This window comes from Hippoglossus hippoglossus, chromosome 6, assembly GCF_009819705.1.
Source record: "Hippoglossus hippoglossus isolate fHipHip1 chromosome 6, fHipHip1.pri, whole genome shotgun sequence".
NCBI classification, from domain to species: Eukaryota; Metazoa; Chordata; class Actinopteri; order Pleuronectiformes; family Pleuronectidae; genus Hippoglossus; species Hippoglossus hippoglossus.
The window spans coordinates 20,540,972-20,565,881 of NC_047156.1; the positions used below are offsets into that span (position 1 = coordinate 20,540,972).

Sequence of the window (24,910 nt, forward strand, 5' to 3'; positions counted from 1 at the left end):
CAAACGTGATAGCTCCAGAGTCCGAGAGTTGAATGAATTCACTGTGGATTGTAACTGCCACACCTCTTTAGGCTGTGTTTGCATTACAGGCAGCAAAGCAAAGTGCTAAATCTACCTTGTTGTGTTTTTCTCAGGTCCAAAGGTATTATCCTCAACATCTCCTCTGCCAGTGGCATGTATCCTCTCCCTCTGCTCACAGTCTACTCTTCCTCAAAGGTATGTGGAAAGTCTCCAACACATGATTATTTTGTCAAGATTATTTTATTGTACAATAGTGGTTAGCATCTGCTTGTTTCCTTACAGCAATGCAGCATTTATTTTGGAGGGTATTGATAACAGACTGGTATTTTATGGACTAACGTGTTAAATTTGACTCTTTCATCTTTCTCCCCGTGTGCAGGCCTTTGTGGACTTTTTCTCTCGTGGCCTTCAGGAGGAGTACAGACGTCAGGGCATCATCATTCAGGTGTGTGCGGAAGTCTTGTCTGATGGAATTGCGCCCTCTCCTAAAACACACATTGGAATGTGCCAAACTTTTCCATCCTCACTGCTTAACGTTGAATTGTTTCTGACTTGACATAAATGGCAAATGTTATGGAATCTGTCCCTGATGCTTTCTTCTCAGCCACTCTTGCCTGAGGGCCAATGGAATAAATGCATATCCATGAATGATGTGTCTGATATGCCATTTTAGCCCTTTCTTGTCAGCAGAGGCAATGTTTGAAGATATGCTTTTCCACATCAGGCTTGTTTGTTCTGTTTTTAGCACTCTGCACAGTTCACTCAGGTGCCACCTGGTGGTTGCTGTGTGTACAACAGGTTCACCTCAGCAAACCCTGAGTGTAGTTTCACCTGATAAACCCAGTCCCCAGACCAGTCTACAGCAAAGATTTAATGTGCATTTACAAAGTGCATCTTTCATTCAACACACAAGACATTATACTTACCGGAGGAAGGAGCCAGGAATCTTCTTGCTGTTGAAGCTAACTTCACATGTTCATATGTTTGTCTTTCTGCAGAGTGTGCTGCCCTTCTTTGTGGCCACAAAGATGACTCGTATCAGGAAGCCCACCCTGGACAAGCCCACCCCTGAGCGCTACGTAGCAGCTGAGATCGCCACTGTGGGTCTGCAGAGTCAGACCAACGGCTACTTCCCCCACGCAGTCATGGTAAGAAGTGGAATTCACAAAATACTGAATCTATCAGGAGATTTGCTGTTATAGTTTTAGTTATTTATGTATGTTTTTATGGCAATTGTGAAATCAATTGGGCGAGAAACAAAGTTTTCATCACTATTGAAACAAACTCTTCCCATGGCATCAGAAATTGACATTTTTTTCACCTGATAAATGTGATAAATGAATTGTTATGTGCACCTTCTCTGCTGAAACCACGTTTAGTAGGTGTAACAAAATTAAACATACTTGTGACATAAAATTTACTTTTTCAAGAGGTCTCCTTTTCTGCATTTTTGTTTAAGTAATAAAGCAATAATTCTCCAATTTTAAATGATTACAAAGAAAAATGTATTAAATTTTTTTTCTTTTCTTGCAGGGTTGGGTGACCACCAAGATGGTGCCAATAAGCATGGTTATCTTCCTGGGGGCCAGCATGAACCGTCTGCAGCGTTCTGGATACCTGCACAGGAGGAAGCTGCGGGAGCAGAGAAACGGAAACAATTTAAAGAAAATTGAATAGGAAGATGTCTGACGATTCTGCCGTCGGCCAAAACTGTTATGACTCGGTGCAGTATTTAGGGAAGAGAGATGGTATTTAGTATCTGTGCGATTGATCCTTCAGGGTTACCAGATATTTCACCTTTGTGCCTTTTTATTAATTATGCACATCAGAGCGTATGTATGACTTAATGTTGAAAACGCTAATCTGCCCTGATTTGTCTGGACAGAAATAGCCAAGGTTGACAAGAGCTGAAATAATATGACGGTGCTGCTCTTGGAAAAGGACATTAATATTTTCTTGTCATTGACACTGATGGTGAAATTTATACAGCCAAAAAAAGAGTGATTTGTTAACCCTGCTGTTGTAAGCAGTGGAAATGGTGGTGGGCATCTTTTTATATAAATTTGTATCATTATTTATTATACATTTGTATGAACACACGAGCCAAACTGAGACCTTTTCATGATTAGTGTTTAGCCTAGTCCAGTTTACAAATCAGTGAACCATTTAAAGATGGCCATTTCTACTTTTTATCATGTCGATTAACTTGCAGCCTTTAGCTGTAATCATCAACCACCAGATCTTTCTTCTTTTTTTCTATGATATTCCATGTTTACGGTATATTTAAAATGATATTTTGTGATGGGTTGTTGCACCAATGTATCATGTGTTCTAAACCAAAGTTTTTCCTAGTTTTCCCACATTTTTGCCTGAAACACAAGTGCCTTTTTCCTACTGATATTGATGCTGGAAATGGTCAGATTCACTGAGCAGGTATTGAGAAGTTAAGATGTACTGTAAAAGGTTGCATTTCAACTGCTGCTTCTCCTATGCAAACTACAAAGTTACTCAAATCAGGCTTGTTTGATTTAAAAGCCACTAATCGAAGGCCACCCATCCCCCAACCTCTGTACATTTATTTTGTACAATGGATTTCACATGGATGGAGATAGATTATCGTAATTCAATGTAGCAAATACCTGTTCAGATGAAGACAGAACATATACTGTACACTCGTGCATTTTACATAGTTTTACACTCAAACTGGTTTACATACACCTTTGCTGGAGAATTGCACCTCTTTACAGTAGGTGCACAGTTGAATAGCCCATGTGACTTGATCTGACTAGTGCTGCAACTCGACAGCCTTGTCAATCATTCTCCTTTTGTAAAGAGTCTTAATATGGTTGCTTATGTAGAATCTGAATTTATGTGTAAAATTCAGTTTCATTTACCCTGCTGATGGCAACTAATGTTTTCTACTGTTTGTTAATAAAAGTTCTGGCATATAAAAATGTGTCTTGCATAATATTTTTATTAGCAGGATAAAATGTCATCTTTGAAGACCTTTGTGCAAAAGCCTGACCCTAATGTACTCAAAAGATACTGTTCTTCAATCCTTTTATTAGACTGTAGTCTACCGTGAGAGGAAACTCTTTAACTTCCAATAAAGTCAGAATAAATCGGAATCAGAAAATACTTTCTTGATCCCAGGGGGGAATTGTGTTTGTTACAATAGCTCCATGCAAGATTAGAAACATAAGCTTATAAAGATTTACAAAATATATAAAATGAAATATGTACAATATGTGCGTTCTGTACATTGAGTATTTAGTATAAGCATGGGTATGTCAGATATTGCTGGTATTGTAATGTAACATAAATATAAGGTACTGAACCAACATAACAGTTTTTTTTTCTGCTATGCCAATTTCTTAACTTGTGTTTTTGCAAAAAAAACTAAAATAAAAAGATATATAATGTCAGGCCTGCATGCAGTATTTACCTACATGGTGTTGGGAAAACACTATAGAGCCAGAAGCACAAGTGGAACCAATTCTGTCAACAGTTTTTTCAAAACACTTTGTTCAGATAAAATCTGTATGTTTGAGACCGGTACCACATGTACTGTAAAGTAGTGCTACCAAGGCTATTGCATTCCACAGGTGGGTGGTTGTATTAAAAGGATAAATACAGGACAGTAATGGAGGGAATACTCTGATTCTTCACTTCAGTAAAAGTGGCAATAATACATACACAAAATACTGTGAAATACTGTGTAGGTTCTGCTTTAAAATGAAAAGTAAAGATATACAATAGCAGTTAAAAAAATGATTATCATAGTTGTAAATAAACTACAAAGTATTCATTTTGCAAAACTGACCCCTGAGAGATCGTATACTGTACAGATTAATTAACATGAAACCAGCATTTTAAGCAGCTAATTGCAATTGCATGTTCTAACTACATACTGCTGGATGTAGTTATCAAAAACTGTATAAAACACATATTTTATATATTGTTCCTAGATGCCTATATGTCACGTAAAAAAGAAGCTTAAAATTAAAATACCATATCTCAAACCTAAAAGTTGAGCTGAAATAATAAATGTGAAGAAATGCATTTAGTTACTTTGGACCATTTGAAGAGGAGATTCAGACGAAGAAGGGGTCGGAACTACAGTTTAAGAGTACTGTTCCGGGTAGGCTTTATTTTTGTGAGACACCGCTGCCATGGCTGTCAAGCAGCAGGCGTCTCAGTTTATGTGAAGTTGCCTCTTGTAAAGTCGTGATTTAGCAGCAATTTAGGTAAGTAATTCAAAGGTTTGATTCCACATCAGTTTACAGAGTATTTGTTGTAAGTTGTGAATTTTACAGCATGTTAATTTTAAGTAACTTTGAGTAGGTTGAGCTGAGCTAAGCTAGCTCAGAGACGAAGTAGCATCTCAACCGAGGTGTATTTTGTCACATTTCACCAGCGGAAATATGCGGTGACCGATTGTTCCCGAGAAATAATGGATTGAATCAGCGATTAATCATTGAATTAGACCCCTTCCCTTCATTTTTATCATATAAATAAGTGATACTACTAAATATAAAAGTCTGAGCATTTCAAATGCTTATTATTTACATGAGCAGGTCTTGGATGGGTTTATATAAAACAGACAAACTCCAACGAAAGCACATGTAGAGTACACCATTAATGAAAATATTGTAAAACAGACACTATCTTCTAACTTTACAGCAACAGATATCACTAAACATCACGAAGAACTACAACAAACTTACAAATTACAAGCACATACACAGTGCACACAAAAGGATATACTAGAGGCTCTTAGCATGGACTAACAAATACAGAAAAATAAATATAGCAGGAGAATTATAAATATTAGTTGGATCCTCTCAGTTTGAGGTGCTAATCTCATCAGAACTGCTGTCCTTGTCACTGGGGCTGGTGTGTCTACATATGGTGTGGAGTTGTATTTTTTAACAACAACAAATAGTATAAAATAAAAGACATAGTTTCAGGTGAACACATGTCTATATTTCTGTTGCCATGGGGATAGTTGGTTTCAGTAGTGATGAAAACTTGCTTTTTGTTTCTCACCCAACAGTTGTGATGTGATGTCGGACAAGCGTCAGCGCGCCAGAGTCCAGGGCTCCTGGGCCAAACAGGTGCCAAAACAAGCAGCACCAACAGGTAATTTAAGGGTCAGTTTGTATATATAATGTTGTGTTAGTAGAATGTGACTACTCACCGAATTAGATCATCATTACCTCCACCGACGAGGTTATGTCTGTTTGTAAACAAGATTACGCAAAACTACCGGATGGATTACCACAAAACTTGGAAGGATGTGGTATGGGTCAGGGAAGAACACATTTTTTGTCACTTTCTCTAACAATGTGTGAGGGTTCCGTAGATTTCTCAGAGAATAAGTCCGGGATCTTCATGAAAAATATCCGACATATTAAGGGGACTGATATCTATGAGTTTGTACAATTTGGTGCAGAACCGAACACAAATCTGGAGCTAGTGAATTTAAATGTGGTTTCATAAGGGGGCTGATGGGCCTTCGGTTGAGGTATGCACTCTACTGAGTGACATTCTAGTTTATATATTTACTTACTTGTCTTGCTGAAATATATAAACTTATAAAACACATTTTATTACCCTGCCTCACATGTACAAAACAGCTTCTTATTTTTGTTATTCAAAACAGGCACAGTTCCAAACAACCCTCAAACCAGAAATGCCAACCAAACCTCTAGTTCTTGGGATTTGGGGCAACAGAAGACATCTAAGACATTTGAGTTTCATCAGCCCACTAAGGTAAACCTTTAACAAGTAAAAATAAAAAAGAGCAATCACTGCATTTTGGAGAGATTTTTCTTTCTCAGCTTGTTAAAATGAAGTGTTCCTTCCTTTTATCCTGATTTTTCTTCATTGCAGCAAATTAGAGATGTTCCACCGGAGAGGGTGATCGAGTAAGTTGCACATTTCTGTCTTGACTTGATAGACTGTTTTTGTTTTTTGTCTGTGGCTGGATATCTTGGCCTGTCAGTTTGGTTAGTGTGGTGCACAGGATGACTAACACATCATTGTGCTCTGTGCAGACATGCAGGCGATTATGAGATCAGCCATGTTCCGTCTGGAGTCTCCAGGTGAGTCTACAGAAAGAATCTCCCTCAGAGGGAAGTATAGAGGAAAATGAACTGTTATGGGATAGAACCAAACAATTGTGTTTATAATAGGTGACAAATCTGTGATAGAGTTTGAAATCCACTAGATGGCAGTAATCCCACAAGCAATACCTCATATAACTTAGTGAATAACATGCCCTCTACCTCACTAATGATATGAGGCACGTTTTAATAGCTACTGAATGTAAATTAATATGTGCTGTAACTATGGTCGTTAAAATGACAACCAGAATTTCAATTAACTTTAACTGTTGACGTACTGAAAGGTGATGTTGAACTTTTGAGTCCAGTATCACTTGTGCTTTGATGAAATGAAAGGTTAGTTTCCTGCTTACATATCTTTTAATCATTATTGTTTATCATTTTGTGGGAAATGTATGCCTTTATTAGAGAGTTGATAGAATAGATGACGGATATATATTTATATATCCATGTTAATTAAATAGGTAGTAAGTCTCTGTGTGTTTGTGTGTTCTTTCTTCTGTCTGTCCAGACTGCGGCTGCTGCCTGGGTTTCTTGCCCTAGAGGAGGCTGACTGGATGTTCAGTAAACTGTTAGCAGAGCTTCCCTGGTCTAAGAAAACCAACTATAGACAGGGTGCGTACCAGGGGCTTTAGACTAAGCAGAGTATATTTAGAAATGTTCAATATGAATGTCAATCTGCATGCAGTATAAATACAGTATACTTTGTCTTGAGAAGATTGAAACTATGGGTTAGTAATCCTAGAAAACCTTTTTAAAAATGCAAACGATACATCCCACCCCCTCCATTCGGCCCACTCGTCATAGCAATGCCCCAAAAGACATGAACGTGCACTGACGGACAAGTGCAAGAAGCTGACTTTTCCATGACTCACACACTCACTAACCTCTTACCATCATCTTTGCTTGAGCGTTGTTCGTCTTCTTGGCTAAAGAGTCCGGTCATGTGCAGTGAGAGCATGGGCAGGGTGTGCGCAGGCAGGCAGGTCGGTTAATGACAGACAGGCAGTGAATTATCATGTTCATGGCAGTCCTGAAAGGGCCACAGGCACCGTTTTTTTTTAGATGACTTTCTACATTTACTGCAAAACTTAACCCTCAGTCCATATTTAACTAAAAACAAAAAGTGCAAGTGCGCTCTCCTTGCAGATGGATAAGTTGTGCAAAGGCTTCATTTTGCATGCGCTCGCTCTCATATTTATCCCAGACAGGCTATAAGCACTGAGACTGTTGAGATGCAGCCTCACTGCCACTGAATCAGCTTCTCTTCTCTCAGCTGGCTCGCGTCCATCTTTTGTCCATCTTGTATATTATTCTGTGATAGCTCCGTAGCACACACACAGCTTGTTGAAGACAAGAGGAGTTCTAAACACTGACCATAGAGACAAGCTGTGTGATCCTCTATCAAGAAGATCTCAGACTTTGTCAACAAAACCCTTGTGACGTATGGGTTAAAGAGGAAGTAGTGGAAAACAGATGTTAACCTTTCATCAGTCACTTTGCTGATGTCCCCTGTCTTTTCGCCTGCCTTGTTTCAAAACTCAGGACCCAGTGAATGCGTCAGGGTTTTGTTAATATTTTCCTCCCTTATAGCATATGTTTATTTTGAAAGAGTAAAGCTCTTCATAGTTGATGAATGAGCACACATTTTTATAAATATTAGCTCTAGAGGTCAGTGGCTTAAAAAGTGATGGCAGCGTGAGTAGTTTGCTTTGGTTTCATCATGTTCTCGTACCACAGTGCTGGCTAAATATTAATAATGGCAATTAATTTGTTCTTGGAAAGGTCTAGTTGTTCCCAGAGAAAGAGAGAAACACAAGAATGACGGAGGAAGACAGACTCAGATGTTTATCTTAAAGGGATATTTCACCCTAAAATTTAAATTCACTCATTATCTACTCACCACTATGCCGATGGAGGGGAGGGTGACGTGTTTGAATCCACAAAACAGGGGGTAAACAGCGTTGCAGCCAAATCCAATACAATTGAAGTAAATGGGGACCGATTCATAGTGGTGAGTAGATAATGAGTGAATTTTCAATTTTGGGTGAACTATCCCTTTAACCTTCTGCTTGAAATAGATTTTTGTCACAAAGCAGGTGATTATTTTATATGTGTGTTAACAATTGGAAGGAATATATCAGGAATAAAACTGTGTCAGCTTTCTATCTGACTTATTCAGCAGAAAAGAGAAAGCAATGAAAACAGACTCAATCCTTTCTCTTTTATTTGACCCAGTTACTGATGCAACACATTGTAGAGATGGACCTGCGTGCTTTTATTCTATCATGAAAACTATCCACAGCCACACAACAGTGCAATTGAAGCCTGCAGGGGTGTTTGATACTTAAATTTGATATTCTGAAGATGGTCTTTTTTAATTTATCAATCATTAAGTCACCACTGCATTAATTTGGAGACATGTATGGAAAAGTGTCTAAAGTTGGAGTTTGAAGGAAATTTGCTTTGAATTTTGTGAACCAGCTTCTCTTAGAGATGGAAGCTACGAAATGATCTTACCATGGTTACCAAGTTTTCTTTTTTTGGAGTAAAGATTTTGCGTGTTTGTGTGTGTGTGTGTATGTGTCTCCAGGTGAGGCATATGGCGAGCCCAGGCTGACCTGCTGGTATGGAGAGTTGCCCTATACATATGCTCACTCCACCATGGCTGCCAACACACAGGTTAAATATACTTATCATTACTGCAACAAGTCTTGGTTACACAGCAGCCTCCACATAATAAGTCTCTGATCTTTGTTTCTTCATTTCTTAAGGCACTTTTTCTTTTACAGATTATTTCTTTCATTGTTTTGTCACTTTCTTTTCTAATACAGAGCAATTTAAACAATGGGACATATTAGAATTAGTTTTTTGTGTGTATTTCTATTTCTTTTTTAATGTTTTTTTCTTTCCTTTTATATTATCTGCTGAACTTATTTTTTAGTGGCATCCGTTGCTGTTAACCCTTCGTGAGGCAGTGGAGCAGGCGAGCAGCAGCAGATTCAACTCGCTGCTATGTAACTTGTATCGGGACTGCCATGACAGCATTGGATGGCACAGCGACGATGAGGCCTCCTTGGGCGCCAAACCCACAATCGCCTCGCTCAGTCTGGGGGACACCAGAGTGTTCAGCCTTCGAAAGCAGCCTCCACCGGTGAGATGATGTCAGAGAGTGGAAATTGGTTTTCCCTGCTCCAGTTTATGTTCACATTAAGAGTCAGTACAGCAAAACAAACGTGTTGATCAATTATTAAGTATATTATGTCTCTGAACAATGAAAGTCTTCTTGGATGACTCTTACTCTTAATAGATACAGAACATGTCCTTGCTCTTAAATTTGAAAAAGTCTATTTTCCATAATCTTTCCTCATTTTTGTGTTTTTAAAGTAGACACAGTTTTTGACTTTTTGCTTCTACTCTTAAATAGTATGGTTGAAGCATGTGGCTCACAGTTAGACACAGAGGAAAGTGTGTATTGACTCATCAGTATTTAGAAGCCAGTATTCAGTAGTTGTTTGTTATTTCAATCTTTAAGTATACACACTTCATAGGAGGCAGGTTTCATTAAACATGATGTTGTATTGTCAGTGATTTGCAGGTAACAGAAATGTGCTGTCACTGTGTGACACTACATTGTGCCAGGTCACATGCGTTTGTTGTGTGTGTTATTAGATGATCATACATCGTGTGTGTTTATGTGTTAGGAGGAGAACGGTGACTTCACTTATGTGGAGCGGATTCGGGTTCCTCTGAGTCATGGGACACTTCTGCTGATGGAAGGAGCCACACAGGACGATTGGCAGGTAGGCTTAACCAATCAGATGCAAGGCTCCATGCAGGCAAAATGACCATAAAAAACATCAGCCATTTGGCACAGGGACTAATCAGGATCTGGCAGAAATAAATAAAAACTTAAGATGTTTTGGTTGCTGTATTGAGTCTATCAAACAAACAGATTGAGAAATCCTAAATGTTTTGTTTATTGTATTTTATGTCACAATTATCAAAGGGAGGGAAACTCTTCAAGCTCTATACCAAGAACTCTGTGTGTTAAGGATGCACTCATGTATTCACAAGTGAAGGCACATACTTCTGATTAACTGGAGTAAAAGCACTAACATCATCTTTTCATACCAAAATGTTTTGTATATAAATTGAATACCACGCTGTGCCTTATATGAGTTATCTTTAGAAAAAAAAGAGTCATTTAAACACTTGAATCAGCTACATTTTTAAGAAGTTGATTCATTGCTGTGTTTCATCAATAACCACTACATATCAGCAATATTAAAGTAAAAAATATACCACTCGAAGGTTTGTGTGGCTTGCCTCTTATTATAGACCCTGGTACAATGCACTGTAATTCTATATAACACAATGTCACAGTTAACACAAACATGAAGGATTCAATACAGTGTGTGATGACTAAAAATAACTTGGTTTTCCCATGAAATTATTAAATTTTGTATACCTTTGATACCATTACCTGCCTGTACAGAATCGTTCATCTTATCACCTTCACACTTGCTATGTGTATTGTTAAGAGCTCAAGGAAGAGCTGTGTCAACTTTTCTGTGATTTAGACACACAATACATAAAATAATGATGACATTTGAATAAATGGACGACCAGTGCTCTGTAGCATCGGCAGCTGGGACTTATTTGTTGTTGAGCACGACAACAGCTCATTCATGACAACAGCAACAATAACTGATTATCCAGTTCAGGGTTCTGCGTACTGAGCCAATCTTCACTGAATCTGAATAAACAGGTGAACAGCTCTTTGTGCAGCAGGGGTGGCGCAGCTTCAGCATTCTGTGGACTGAGTCCTGCAGCAGGTCTTAACAGGCAGTGCACTAGTTTTGGTTGAAGAATGTGGATGTAAGCATTGTTTTGTTTGGAGACTTACGAGACAAGACTTAGCTTTAAGCTGTTAGTAAAACAGTAACCTTAATATACAGTAGTTACCTCTTTAATCCTTGAATATTTACAGTAAATGGTCTAAAAGCCTCATTTGCCTCAGCCAGGTGAGGTCAGGTGAAGCTTAACGTGACTCGCTCTGCTCCTGTGCATGTGTGTTTGTTTGTGTGTTCACTTACGGCTGTGTGTGTGTTTGGCTGTACATGTGCTTCTAACTGCACACGTGAGAGAATAGACCTGTGTTCAAGGGACTCGGGCTCCTTCTGTCATTCTCAGGATGGATGGAGTGGCCTGGAGAGAAGAGCAGAGCTTTCGTCTAATGAGAGTCATTTGTTTTACAATCAGGGACAGCGACCGGGTTTGTGAGTGCATGAAGCAAGATGGAAAGACTTTGTGTGTGTGTGTGTGTGTGTGTGTGTGTGTGTGTGTGTGTGTGTGTGTGTGTGTGTGTGTGTGTGTGTGTGTGTGTGTGTGTGTGTGTGTGTGTGTGTGTGTGTGTGTGTGTGTGTGTGTGTGTGTGTATGAGAGAGGGAGAGAGTGTGAGTGCATAGTTGCTTTCTGGGTCACACTCAGCACTGAGAATATGTGTTATTAGAATAGATTGAATTTCGTGCTCCTAACAAAATGATTTCTGCCTTTGGAAGAGTAGATAAACACTTCACTTCTGTCTGTCCATTTTAGTTTTGTTCGTTCAGTGCAAAATTATCAAGGATCCAAAACATCCGTGCACGAGAGAACAGGAACCCTTTAAGCTCTCCAAGTGAAATGAAAAACACAAAACAACCATAAAAACTACACACAAAACAAATGAATATAAATATGTAATGGAGAAAACTGTGGGAAGGAAAGGTAAGGGGACTTAAGGGACTTTGGAATAGATGGAAATATAACAGTAATAAAGCAGTACATACATTAGAGCTCTTTTTCATGACTATACTCCTCCTTACCAAATTGTGTTATGAAATTGTTATTTTCACATCCGGCGCCAAATGAATGACTATAAGCCCTGAGAAAACATCCCCTTTACAAGCAGTTGGAAGAAATATTGGAGATATTGCTTTGTAAAGATTTGAATGAGCAATGTGGCTTTTATTTTTTTATGCAATATAAGAACATAACAACTGAGCTAAGTAACAAAACTGACTAAAGGGATATTGTCAACCTTATATTTAACGTTTAATACATTGTTCGCAGACAAAATCTGTGGAGGTGGTAAATGTGGATGCCCGTGCTATGTCACATATTGTTTTAAGTATACCATACAATAATACAATGTTTAAAGACAAGCCAGTTTAATAAACAAAATCTTTGGATGATGCTTAGGGTTAGTACTTTTCTACTTATTGTGATGTTTTATTATAAGACAATACATGTTTATAGGATTGAGATTTATATGGTGCAGATCTAAAATCAAAATCTAGTGAATTTAAATGTAAATTCATAAGGGGACTGTTGGGCCATAATGGACTCTACTGAGTGCGCTTCTAGTTCCTTTTAATTTTCCAATATCTTGTGGGAAAATAATTAAGAATTTACCCCTGAAACAGTGTTTTTGTGGATTCAAACACTTCCCTCACCCCTCCATCAGCATAGTGGCGAGTAGATAATGAGTCAACTTAATTTTTCGTCGAACTATCCCTTTAAGACTGTTTTGAGTAAAGAGAGGTCCCACCTACTATTAGTAATGTGTTTCTAATAAAGTGCTTGTGAGAGTGTAGTTAAGTCCACATAATCTTGCTATGTTTAAAAAAAAAGTGCAAACAAGTTCCTGGATCTGGCCCCTGATCCGAATCTACGGCATAATTTCATGGGTTCGTCCTTGGGCTATTACCCACCCCTCCACAAAATTTCAGGGAAATTGGTAGAGGAGTTTTTGCGTAATCCGGCTAACTAACAAACAAATACAGATGAAAACAGAACCCCCTTGGTGGAGGGATAGGGGGATACAGGGAGGGAGGACTACAGAGATAAAATCCAATGAAAAAGTTTAAGAAAAAAGGAGAAGGTCACAGGTGTTTTATGGCACCACCTCCCTGACTATCTGAACAAAGGTTTTGTCTCTCTTGCCAGGGAAAGAAGATCACACCATTTATTTTCTCTGTCACTGCAGTCATAGTCTCCTCCTGACTCAGGCAGAAAGGTTTGGAAGTGAGAGATAAATATTTAACTAAGCCCGTCAATCCAGATAAAGTACTTCAGCTGTTTGAAAAAGGATACAGGGTTATTTCTGCCTGTTCCGGACGCTTTCTATTCACACCATTGTGGATAAGCAAACCCTTCACCTCCTTTTGAGCTTTGGAGATGAAGGTGAAGGAATACTGTACATGAGACCTTTAGTCCATATGTCAAATGGTAAGAAAATGGTGTTTGATTGTCGGCTACAAAACAAAAATACTGTTGTGTTGACGGTACAGATTCTCTTTCATGGTGGCCTCATGTTTTTTGTTTTCTAATCTAAATTACAAAATGTCTCTATCAGTAAAACAACAAAGGTACTGGGTTTATTTTGAAAAACAACCTTATTTGCATTGATTAGAATATATGTTGTGTTAATATCTATGGATTAATGTTCAATATTTTTATCACATTATTATGTGAATTATCATGACTCAAGATAAAGATCATTTTGTATCCGTGTCATATACCAACATTTCTACTTGATAGAAGAAAGATGACTTGATCATTAGATCAACATTGCCAGGCTTAGATCAGTTATATTGCTACACTTGCTCATGCCGACCTCATCCGTTTGGTAAGGAAAGACAATGACCAGAGATGTCAAGCTTTAGCCAGTCACAGATCGAGCTGCAATTAATGACAACTTCTAGTCTTCTCTATTTGTTTCATTATTCCCCAAAGCCCAGATTAAAAACGTTGCTTTTTTATTGTAATTTAAAGATATTTAGTATACTGTCATACAAATATTATGTAAAGAAAAGGAGGGGTTGCTGGAAACGGTGAGGTTGCCAATTAAATAATAATCAATTCTCTTGTTGGAATAATCAAGTGAAGTTTGTTTTTAAAGCACATTCAAACCAACCAGAGTTGACCAAAGTTCTGTACAATTTAAAAACATGCCGAGGAGTACAAGAATAAAATGAAATGAAATAAAATGCTAAAACTGAAAAAAACATCGTACGGCCGCTCGAAAGCCTGAGAAATGTGGGTCTTCAGTTTACCCTTCAATGTCTTTGGAAAGGGAGCACATAGGCAAAATCAACCTTAGCTTTTAGCCTCGACCAAGGACAGTCAGGAGCAGCAGGGGGGGGGGGGGGTGGGGGGGGGGAATCTGAGAGAGTCCACTATACATTTTAGCATCCTCTGTGTCCTTTAGTAGCCACTTGTTACAGAGGAAGACTCAGATTTAGCCAACACTTGCCTATTTTGTGGATAAAAGAATGCACATAAAGTAACCACAAAATGTACGTAAAAAGTACTGAAATGAAACATTTATTGTATCTGTGTCTCTGTCTCCACTAGCATCAAGTGGCTAAAGAGTACCATGACCGAGGCCCGCGCATCAACTTGACCTTCAGAACTATTCATCCAGAGCTGGAGGGCCACAGGCCGGGGACCAAGCTTCGCTTCACTGCCAAGCAACAGTAAACTCCCCTCAGAGTCAGGTACTTCAGGCTGAGGAGAGTGCAGATTTCAGCTGTTTGAGCCACTCATCACTGAGTTATAGACCATGGTGTGAATAACAGCTTCCTCCAACTGAAACAGGGAGATTTGCTGCCTGGATTCACCTGTTGCATAAGTGAACCATAATAATACCTCAGTTGTGACCAGTGGTGTTAATCAGATATCAGTGCAGAGAAGCTGTGTCCTAGAATGGGTTATAATGAGGACTTAAAGGCTCTGAGAGATGTCAGCTCTGAATATTATTTTGATTTTATTTATTCTTTCAGAAGCTTAGACAGTTGTTTCATTTCAGACTGAAACTTTAGTATGTATGTTGCTGGCTGTAACTCAGCAACCAGCACTGAGCATGGCACTTGATGCCACAATAACTTTTGTTGCCATGTTCAGTTTGTGGTGGGAAGCTCCAAGGTGGCAGCGCCTAAAGTCGACATCTTGGTATTTATTTGCCATATAACCATGTTTTGGGGTTTTCTTTTGTCAAGCTTTCATTTTGACTACAGATTTTGAGAAAGCGTAGATAGGTTAGGTGTGGTTAGGTCTGAATAATCAGTGAGTGCATATCAATATTCACATGCCATGAAAATTGTCAGTAGGAAAATATAGTGTCCAGAGTGCTCACTGTACAGCAAGTCACTGCGGATGTGACTGTTGGTGTAATGCTGTGTGAAATGTAAACAGTTGTTTATCTCATGGAGCTTTTGGAAAGAGTGTGGCTGCTATAAAAAGAGGAAGGAACAAGTAAAGTGGCCTCTTGGGTCAGTTCAGACAAATAAGACAATAAGTCATGACATTGCTGTAACAGATCGGACAACAATACCCACACAACAGGCATATTAGTAGTAGATTAATACAGCAGATTTTAATTTTTTTTTCTTATTTGGTTCTGCTTCGCTATACTGACGTCTGAAAATGCATGACTTGAAGAAGTGCATGTCACAGGGGGGAGATCCCACATGATGGAATGTTCTGTTTATTATGTCACATTAATACATGCAACTGTTCTCGATTGCTGTGTTTCTGAAATAAACTAAATGTGTTGAAATATTGTGTCATATGTTCCAAAAACATAGTTTCAATTATAAATCATTTATTATACATACAATAAGAAACAAGTCATAGTTGTTTGCAGCACTGCACTTCATCAAAATCTTATTTGGGGCTGTTGAGTTCAAATAGAATACCAGGTTGTGATAGAGAGTTTGTCATGAAAATAAATCTGCATGTTTGCAAAATACGACAAACACGGAAAGGTTAACCTCAGGGTTCAGGAGAGATTGTGTAATCATTGTTGTAATGATACCCAAAGGATGTGATAATATTGTTTAATGGAAACACTTTCTTGATCTGTGGGCCAAAGATTTTATCACGTTGACTTTATATAATGACTTTATATGATGACATTACTAAGGTTGGTCTTACTTTGTTTCATTAGTTTTTGACTATAGATAAATGACCAGACTGACATTTACATTTACTGTTTGGCAGACACTTTTATTTTTACTACAGGGGAACCACACTGAAGCTCCTGTACAGTAGGAGACCTTGAAGAAAGTATTAAGTGCTAAATCTGTTCAATAAGACAAAGTGCAGGAGATCAGTTAAAGAGGTGTGGGCACAGTCAGTGCTAGTTAGGCAGATGATGTTTCATGAAGGAACGGAGTGCCTGAGAGGAAGCATGAGCTCCTATGCTTGAGTTCAGATAGATGAGCGCAGAACCGCAAGTCACTCTGTTGTCAAGTATTAGTGACCATGGTCGCCAGTGAACTTTGATGAGCAGCTGAGGGACGTGTCCTCTGATTTACTAATCTAAGTCACACATAGTGTTGATGTACACACCCTCATATTACAGCAGGAGAGCCTCCACGCCATAGCCATTGCTTCATTTTAAAATCGAATGTGTTGGAGTAAGAGCTAATGTGTCACTGTCCTAATAGCTTTTGGTGTTCATGCCTTTTTCTGTGACAAACAGTTTAAGGATTTAACGTGCCATTCATGACGCTGGGTACAACTCTGTAGAGCTATTATGCAGTGTGAGAAAGTATAATCTCAGAGTCTAAACACAACTAAGGTATACAGGCTCAATATGGATAGGATTCTTTTTTTATTAGAATTCTAATGTCATTTTGTTGTTTGTATTCAGCTTAAATTTTCAGGATAGTTGTTATTTTCTGAGAAATGGGGATAATAGACTAGGTCAGGCGTGAAGACACTGAGCCCACTCCTCTGGGTGATTCCTGGAGATGTATAACGTGTTGGTATTTTTGGACATTAGGTCAGAGGCCATGTAACATCAACTTGCTAATGCAATTCCAATCATACCGATGTAGTTTATTATTAGTTGTTTGTGTGATATGGGTTCCTCCAATGTGGATTCATCATAGCAAAACGATTCCTTGGGAAATACACAGACAGGCCTTAATTAACTATTTGCTGCCAACTGTGATACAAGAGGATTGTATTATATGGATAGAGAAGCTTCATGTTACAGTTTTATTGCCACACATAAACTAAAGCATCACGCCCCTGATGAAGCCTCGTGGATCAGTATGATCAGTATGAACTATAGTTCAGTGCACAGGTTGGTCTAATGTACAATAGCTGCCTTAATATAAGATAATATGTCTGGGTTGTCTTGGCTCTTTCTCCCTATATAGCATGTTCCTAATCTCAAACTTCAATCGAAACTTCAATCAAAATTTCATACTTCAAATCTGAAACTAACTGTTAAAATAACTTTTCATTCTGCCATCCTTTAAAGAGCATACTAGCACCCTATTTATTTTGCTAATTAAAACCAGACTGGCAGGTAGTAGAGATCATATCTCGGCCAAGGCTCAACAGTCCCCTGAAATTCAATCAAACTGCTCCAAATTTCACACACTCCGAGATATCAGTTCCCTAAATGTGGCTGCTTTTTTCATCAAGACTCATTAGTTATAGAACAGTAAAAATGTTGGAAAATGTTAAAAATGCCCTCTTACAATTTTACAGAAAGTGAAAAACAGAATTCCCCCATCTGGATCCACACCAAAATGTATCAGGTTCTTCCCTGAGCCATACTTTCACAAGGTTTTGTGGAAATCTTTTTAGTGTTTTTGTGTAATGTGGCTTACAAACAAACAAACCACCTAAAATGCACAGTGTAAAAAACATAACCTTCTCAGGGGGCTAATGAGGCATTTCAACCAAAACACAAACATTCATAGAACAATAGTTATTAGTAACCCTAGTGAAAAAGTCCACTCTTCTGTCTACAGTTTCCAGAAAAGATGTGTATTTGTTACAGTTATTGTTCACTGATCGACATTGTAATAGAATTGTAACAGTATTGTAATATTGTATTAACTTATTTTTGTCTACAGGGCAGCATTACCTGACTTTCTCTAGAAAAAGACAAATGATGAAGATAGACTGGGACCAGGAGGAGTTGAGTAGAACATTACAGTGATGTCACACACAGTATGATTGACTAACTGATAAAAAGTGGGTTTAGTTCTGAATTTATCCACCGATGTGTACTGTTAAAACTCAGCACCACTTGATACTATAACCCTCTGTAAACTCACTGCAGCCTTTGCTCAAACCCAATTTTCCATGTACCTTTTCATTAGTGCAGCAGTCACTGTAACCATGACAACTTCTTTGACGGCCCCATCGAGCTATTGCTTTATTTACTACTCATCTGCTGATGTTTTTAAGTCTTACGTGAAAGCCATAATCTTTTCAAAAACTCCTGTTTGGCAACTGGCTGACAATAACAATCATAATCATAGGCAACTGTTTTTGATCACCCCCCCCCCCCACACACACACACACACACACACACACACACACACACTCCTGTGATCATACAGTGGAACACGTGATAGTTGAGTGCAGGATGTATTTTTGTGCATATACAAAAGGATTTGGGGACTCGTGCTGTGTAATAGGTCCAGTAAAGAGCGTGCGTGTGTGTGTGCGTGTGCGTGCGTGCGTGCGTGCGTGCGTGCGTGCGTGTGCGTGCATGCGTGTGTGTGTGTGTGTGAGAAGGAAGTGAGTTAACGAGGAGGACCCACAGTGAGTCCAGCAGGTTGTGTAATAGGTCCGAGGCCCTTTATTGATGCAGTGCAGGTGAGAAATGCACCTTGCTGTGCCCAGCTTCAACCGGCTCCTTGATGTTTGGTCTCCAGAGGCGCAGACTGGGACAATTTGTACCAGACAAGAACATCACAGAATGTGAAACTGTGCCTTGTGTTCAAGACAACGAGACCTTTGTGTTTGTGTCAATAAATGCGATGTTGGAAATGCCCTGCGCCTGCTCACTGACAACATGCTGTTCTGCTGGCTTAAGATGAATTAACTTCATAATTATAATCATAGTCAAAACCAGGGGGGGGCGGGGTACAGTGAGTCCTTAAAATGTTCTGAAATATGGTCATTAAATAACAAACACTCTTGTTCATAGTGATTTTCTGCAGTATTGTACTTTGAAACATATTTTGTATCAAATATCTTTAAAGTTGATCTAATTAGTATTTTTATTTTAATGAAGGATTCATTCAAATGTGGGATTTGAAAGTTGTTGCTTGTTATAATGAACCCACAGAGGATTATTGCCTATGCAGGCTTCCTCAGCTTCAGGGTGTTTTAGTTGGTTTAGTTTTACATCCCCAATGTTTCCTGCTGCCCCGAAGTGAAAGTGAGAGGCAGTGCCTTCCCAAAACTGTATTCTGAGCTTCTCTAATTCAAGTCTAATTTAGCTCTGTCCTGTTATTGTTGACTTTTTACCGTCTGCCTGGAAAGAAACTTGGCATTTGACACCATCCCTAACGAACAAGCTGCCAGTCATTCCTGTGTCCACTGTTTGCCTATTCCAGATCCCGACACCTGTTGTGAAGAGCTGTAAACACTTGGGCTTTACGGGAGCTGCATCAGATCCGCGGTTGTTGCTAGCTCTTTTTATCTCTCCCTTTAGCCACTGGAGCCACTGAACGGATCACACCCAATTAGGCCTCAGTCCAGTGGCGTTCCTGTCTGGGCTGTTTTAAAGTGGCAACCTCATTTCCAGCCACCAGCGTCTGTCATCTCCCATTAGTAAACAACTGAAACGTAAATCGCTGGATCACGTTTAATTACAGAGCTCTAGAAAGGTTGCATGGCGTTATGAAGCTCTGACCACAAGTGTGTTGAAATGAATCCATTGGGGGAATATAGAACAATGTAAACATTAGGTACAGGTGCAACAGTAATAATTAAGTAACAAACTAACTTGCATAATCAATCTTAGATAATGTTCCAGCTGTTTGAGCATACAGAGCATATTGTTTGAATATGTTGAATAATCTGGCTCTGAACTGTTTACTTTAAAGCTCTGATCACTGTTAAATAGTCAATTGTCCAAATTTCTTTTTGGTAACAAAAGAAAACATTTGCCTGACTTGAGAGACATAAGAGATGCATATTCAGACATGCAGTGTACCAAATACTAGCAGTGAAGCGGCGGTGTCGGTGTACAGTAAGCGATGCAATGTTAGCCTGTTGGTTGTTCCACCACTGAAATCTTAAATTAAATATTGGAGGAATTGCCATGAAAACACACTTTAGGTTCCCAAATGCTATTGCTAATGCTTTGACTTAAGGTTGACTTTTTCTGTTTGAAATTTTTTAGTCAACCACTGGACTGATTCCCATAACGTTTGTTGTCCCTCTCAGGATGATTTGTAATAACCTTAAGCAACAATTCGTCTAGCATCATCACCAGGTCATAAATTGTTTTATCCAATTGTTTGGTTTATTAAAAATTCCGCTTCCATCACTGTGAATACATTGCTTTAGACACATGCTAACACACAAAAACAAACAACAGCATGTAGGATGCTGTCTTTAGCTCAAAGCAAAGCTTCATTAGCATTGGATACTATGAACACCAGGGAAAGAATCCAAGTCAGTGCATGACAAAAGTGTAATGGTTGTAAATTTACATTTGAGCTTTAATCTCATTTACCTTTTTCTTGGTTATAGCCTGTTAAAGAAAATACTGCAGTGAAGAGGATAATTACGTATTGGTAACAACCTAGATTTAAAGGTCCATTGTCACAGTCACTATAGTTTTTACTCTATGTGACATGTTTTGTTGTTTCTAATAGTTTTTTATCGTTTCTTTTAATACCAAAAAATGGGTTCATGCATTTCGGGAATAAGTCAAAAGATTGACAATCATAGGAAACGTTTCAAGTCCATCGTTCAATTCTTCAGCAGACTGTCATGTTTTTATTAAAAGATCTGGGAAAGCTGAAGGTGTTTAAACAGTAATAAATTCTGGTTATATAGTGAAGCTAACTCCTGCCTTACTTGGTTGAGCTAAATCCAACGATAAACAGACTCTTCACAAGCTAGAAAGTAGAAAGTCCATTTAGAGGAGGAGAGTCCATGAGCCTCTTCACATTCAGACAGGACGTGTCAAATCATTCGCTGTGTGTGTGTGTGTGCGTGTGCGTGTGCGTGCGCGTGCGCGTGCGTGCGCGTGCGCGCAATCTGAAGTCATGCTGTGTTTTGTTGGGAAGCTGCTCTGGGAACGAGCTGACCGATTCACTTCACCCTCTCAGCTCCTCCAACCTCCCCCTCCTCTGGGCTTCATGGCTTCATTCCACTCTCCTTTACTGCACCCCGCCTCCTCTCCTCCCTTTACCCATTACCCTCTTCATCTTCCACCTCTACTTCCGTGTCTTCTTTCTAATTCCAAGTTGTTTAGCTGGTCATGTTGCAGTTCCATCTCTGTGATCGACCCCTGAGAGAGACGAATAGGTTTGGGCCTGGTAACATAAATACGTTAGCTTGAATGTTGACTAGTGGACTAGGGAAAAATGTCAGTCTTTCCCTAAAAATTAAATGGATTGTAAGGACTTCTAGTGAGTAAATTGAAACAAAGTCTTAGAAGATGTTTTTGACAATATGTTGTGGATTAGATAAGGTAAATAATATATTAATTGAATTCATCAATTTTTTTCAATAGGGTCTTTCCTCTTTTTTTTTAGAGCGGTAGCATTCTGTGTGCCAGTAGATTCTAATTTAAGTTGCTTGGAATCATGGAAAATATGACTTCAGCTGTTTTCCATATCTGCCCCCTGTTCTGGGAAGTCACCTCTTTCCTGTGTGAGTTTAAGCAACTGGCATTAGACCTCATGTTGACAGACATGTCATTAACAGTGGCAGTAAGGCATCACCAATGTGATAACACATTACTTGGCTTCCCACCTGCACACAAAGAAAATAGGTTTTAATGGAATTCCTGGCAAAAGCCGCAGGTACAGATAACAAATATCAAACCCCAGGTCTTTGTGGTGGCGGATGGAGTCTTGACACTTTCACCATGTACCCCTGACAAAGTTCGTTTTGATCTGAATTTCTTGTTTTGGATGGTGGTCTGTATAATCAGTGGAAAAGGATTGATAAAGGAACCCCAAGTTCAAACAAACTGCAGTTTAAATCGCTAATAGTCCAACCAGCACATTAGACTGACACATGTTACATCTGGCAGAAGCTGGAAGCCTTCAGGTCTCATGTATGGTATGTATTCTGTAGTACATATCATCTCAGACACATCTACTTTTTTTCTAAATCAAACATTGGAATTGTGGAGGTGAGGGGGCTGGGAGAGCACCCTCACCTGCTATAGAGGATCAATCAGCACAGGTGAGAGCTGTTAGCTGATTGGTCCTCATGCTTAAAAGGCAGCGTGTGAGCTGCCTCAGGACTCAGAACTCAGGAGGGAGCTCAGAAAGACTGAGGCTCCAGAGACTCCCAGACACTGAGTGGAGGACTGGGCTGCAAAGCCAGTCCGCTTTAAGTGTGTAGTTTGAAGTTATGTTTATGTGAATAAAGAATGTTTAAGAGGAACAATTCCGTCTCTGGCTGTGTGTGGGAGAGCCCCGCACCCAGACTGGCGGTGAAGCCAGCGTCCCCGGGCCCCGGACCCAGGCTGGCGGTGAAGCCAGCGTCCCCTGTCCCCGCACCCAGACTGGCGGTGAAGCCAGCGTCCCCGGGCCCCGGACCCAGGCTGGCGGTGAAGCCAGCGTCCCCGGACCCAGACTGGCGGTGAAGCCAGCGTCCCCGGGCCCCGGACCCAGACTGGCGGTGAAGCCAGCGTCCCCGGGCCCCGGACCCAGACTGGCGGTGAAGCCAGCGTCCCCGGGCCCCGGACCCAGACTGGCGGTGAAGCCAGCGTCCCCTGTCCCCGCACCCAGGCTGGCAGTACAGCCAGCGTCCCCTGCAGTTCCTGCGTCGGCGGAGAGACCGACGCCTGCAGCCCCTGTCCCATGTCCCCTGTCGGCGGAGAGGCCGACACCGGCGGGCCCGGTACCTTTTGCCGGGGCGCCCGGGCGGCGTCGCCCACCTGGCCGGCCTCCGGAGAGCCGCGGTGGATGGGCTTCCTCTCCTGGTCCGTTGGGGGGGGGGAGTAGGTCAGGCCGGGATAAATCCCTGGCCTGAAATTTGCGATGGAGGTATGTGGAGGTGAGGGGGCTGGGAGAGCACCCTCACCTGCTATAGAGGATCAATCAGCACAGGTGAGAGCTGTTAGCTGATTGGTCCTCATGCTTAAAAGGCAGCGTCGGCGCTGCCTCAGGAGTCAGACCTCAGGAAGGAGCTCAGAAAGACTGAGGCTCCAGAGACTCCCAGACACTGAGTGGAGGACTGGGCTGCAAAGCCAGTCCGCTTTAAGTTTGTAGTGTGAATTTATGTTTATGGATGAAATAAAAAATGTTTAAGAGCAACAATTCCGTCTCTGGCTGTGTGTGGGAGAGCCCCGTGGCAAGGTCGATTGCCACAGGAATAAAAGCAGCATAAAAACAAACCACAAGAGACATTTAAAAGATGATTTATCTAAGTGTTCATGTGGTTGTGTAGCATAAACAGACACAGTGTTCCTGGAGGGGAATGCTCCCTCGTCTCCAAGTCTGTCTATAAATAAACATGTTGTCCCTGTGGTGTCTTACTGACTCAGTATCAACAGAGAGGGAGGGTAGGGGAGCCAGACCAACCTCCCCAACATGACGTGCTTATTGATTTATACCAGCATCACTTCGCTGCCCTCTTACGTAGTTTCAAACCGAACTTCAACACCATGAAAATTGTCACTGACATTAGTAATGTTGATATGATGTTACAGTTACAGCAATTTTGCATACACAATGGTAATGATGCATCTCCCTTGTAAAACAAACACATTTTCAGTTAAAGATATATGGTTGGTAATTTGTTTTATCTTATTTTTAGAAATCCTCTTCCACATCCTCATCCTTAAATAAAGTCGACCTACACATTTTTTTTAAATCAAGCTGATGTGTGTGGCCCAGGACTGTAAAGCCATTCACTTTGCAGTCATCACAGGTTTGTATCGGCTCCGGCTCCGATCAGCAGTAATAGAAACATGACGCCCGGCTGAACGCGCCAATTTCTTCTTCTTTATTTTGGCAGTTAAGACGTTGATGCTGCATTTTTTCTGCAAAGTATTATGACGCCCATTGAATATTTTTGATGAGAGGGCTGATGGGAGGGGTGGGATGAATCAGTTGCCTTTTTTGTAGCCGGTCCTTGGTAGCTTTTCCAGGATTACCAACCCTAGCATCTCATGTTTTGGTCAGTGCTCCGTAAGTGCTACAATCACAAACATTAGATTTAATTTATATTATTACAATAACAATATTTACAGTAAAAAACATTTAATTGAATTAACATGTCTCGGACACAGTAACAACTTTACTGTGGAGATGGGTAAAACCAGCACTGAGCTGTAGTCAAGATGTGGTTAGCATAGCTGAGCATTATGAGGCAGGGGTCAGAGTTTAACACATTTAAAGTAGACTTGTTTCGACATTGTGAAAATAATTTATGATTTATGGGCGAGTTAAGTGTTTAGTTACTGTATTTCTTAAGAAACGTTCATGTTGTGCTGAGCATCTTTAGTCGTACAGTCAGCAGGCACAACTTTTGTTTTTTGTCTCTGTACACTCATGATTGAACCAAACCTGTCAAATTTACTGGGACTACAAGACGTTGGGATGCTGTGTCACAGTCACTGTGTCTGGAAAGAAAAAGTTCCAGCAGGTCAAGCCTCTGTTATTACTTGTGGTTGGATAGTGTTTCCTGAAGGAGGGAGGGAAGACGTACAGCACCTGAGTGGTGTGTGACTTAACTAGATTTGGCTCTCCCTCCCGTCT

The 24,910-nt window shown here is 40.1% G+C and overlaps 2 protein-coding genes across 3 annotated transcripts in view; both read left to right on the forward strand.

Annotated features, from left to right (window-relative positions):
- The window catches only part of hsd17b12a (hydroxysteroid (17-beta) dehydrogenase 12a), a 51,824-nt gene extending 48,849 nt beyond the window's left edge, over positions 1-2,975 (forward strand). For both annotated transcript variants that reach the window (XM_034589031.1, XM_034589030.1), the window contains 4 exons: positions 135-216; positions 401-466; positions 1,020-1,169; positions 1,555-2,975. In XM_034589031.1, coding sequence (XP_034444922.1) covers positions 135-216; positions 401-466; positions 1,020-1,169; positions 1,555-1,698 — 442 coding nt within the window. In that variant the 3' untranslated portion in view covers positions 1,699-2,975. The remainder of the gene's footprint in view (positions 1-134; positions 217-400; positions 467-1,019; positions 1,170-1,554) is intronic.
- A 1,177-nt stretch (positions 2,976-4,152) lies between these two features.
- Positions 4,153-15,749, forward strand: alkbh3 (alkB homolog 3, alpha-ketoglutarate dependent dioxygenase). The gene is made up of 10 exons (XM_034589038.1): positions 4,153-4,268; positions 5,078-5,163; positions 5,687-5,796; positions 5,917-5,951; positions 6,081-6,128; positions 6,661-6,764; positions 8,743-8,831; positions 9,094-9,303; positions 9,854-9,952; positions 14,550-15,749. The coding sequence occupies exons 2-10, from the start codon at positions 5,088-5,090 to the stop codon at positions 14,673-14,675; spliced, it is 897 nt and encodes a 298-aa protein (XP_034444929.1). The 5' UTR covers positions 4,153-4,268; positions 5,078-5,087; the 3' UTR covers positions 14,676-15,749.
- Positions 15,750-24,910: the final 9,161 nt, after the last annotated feature.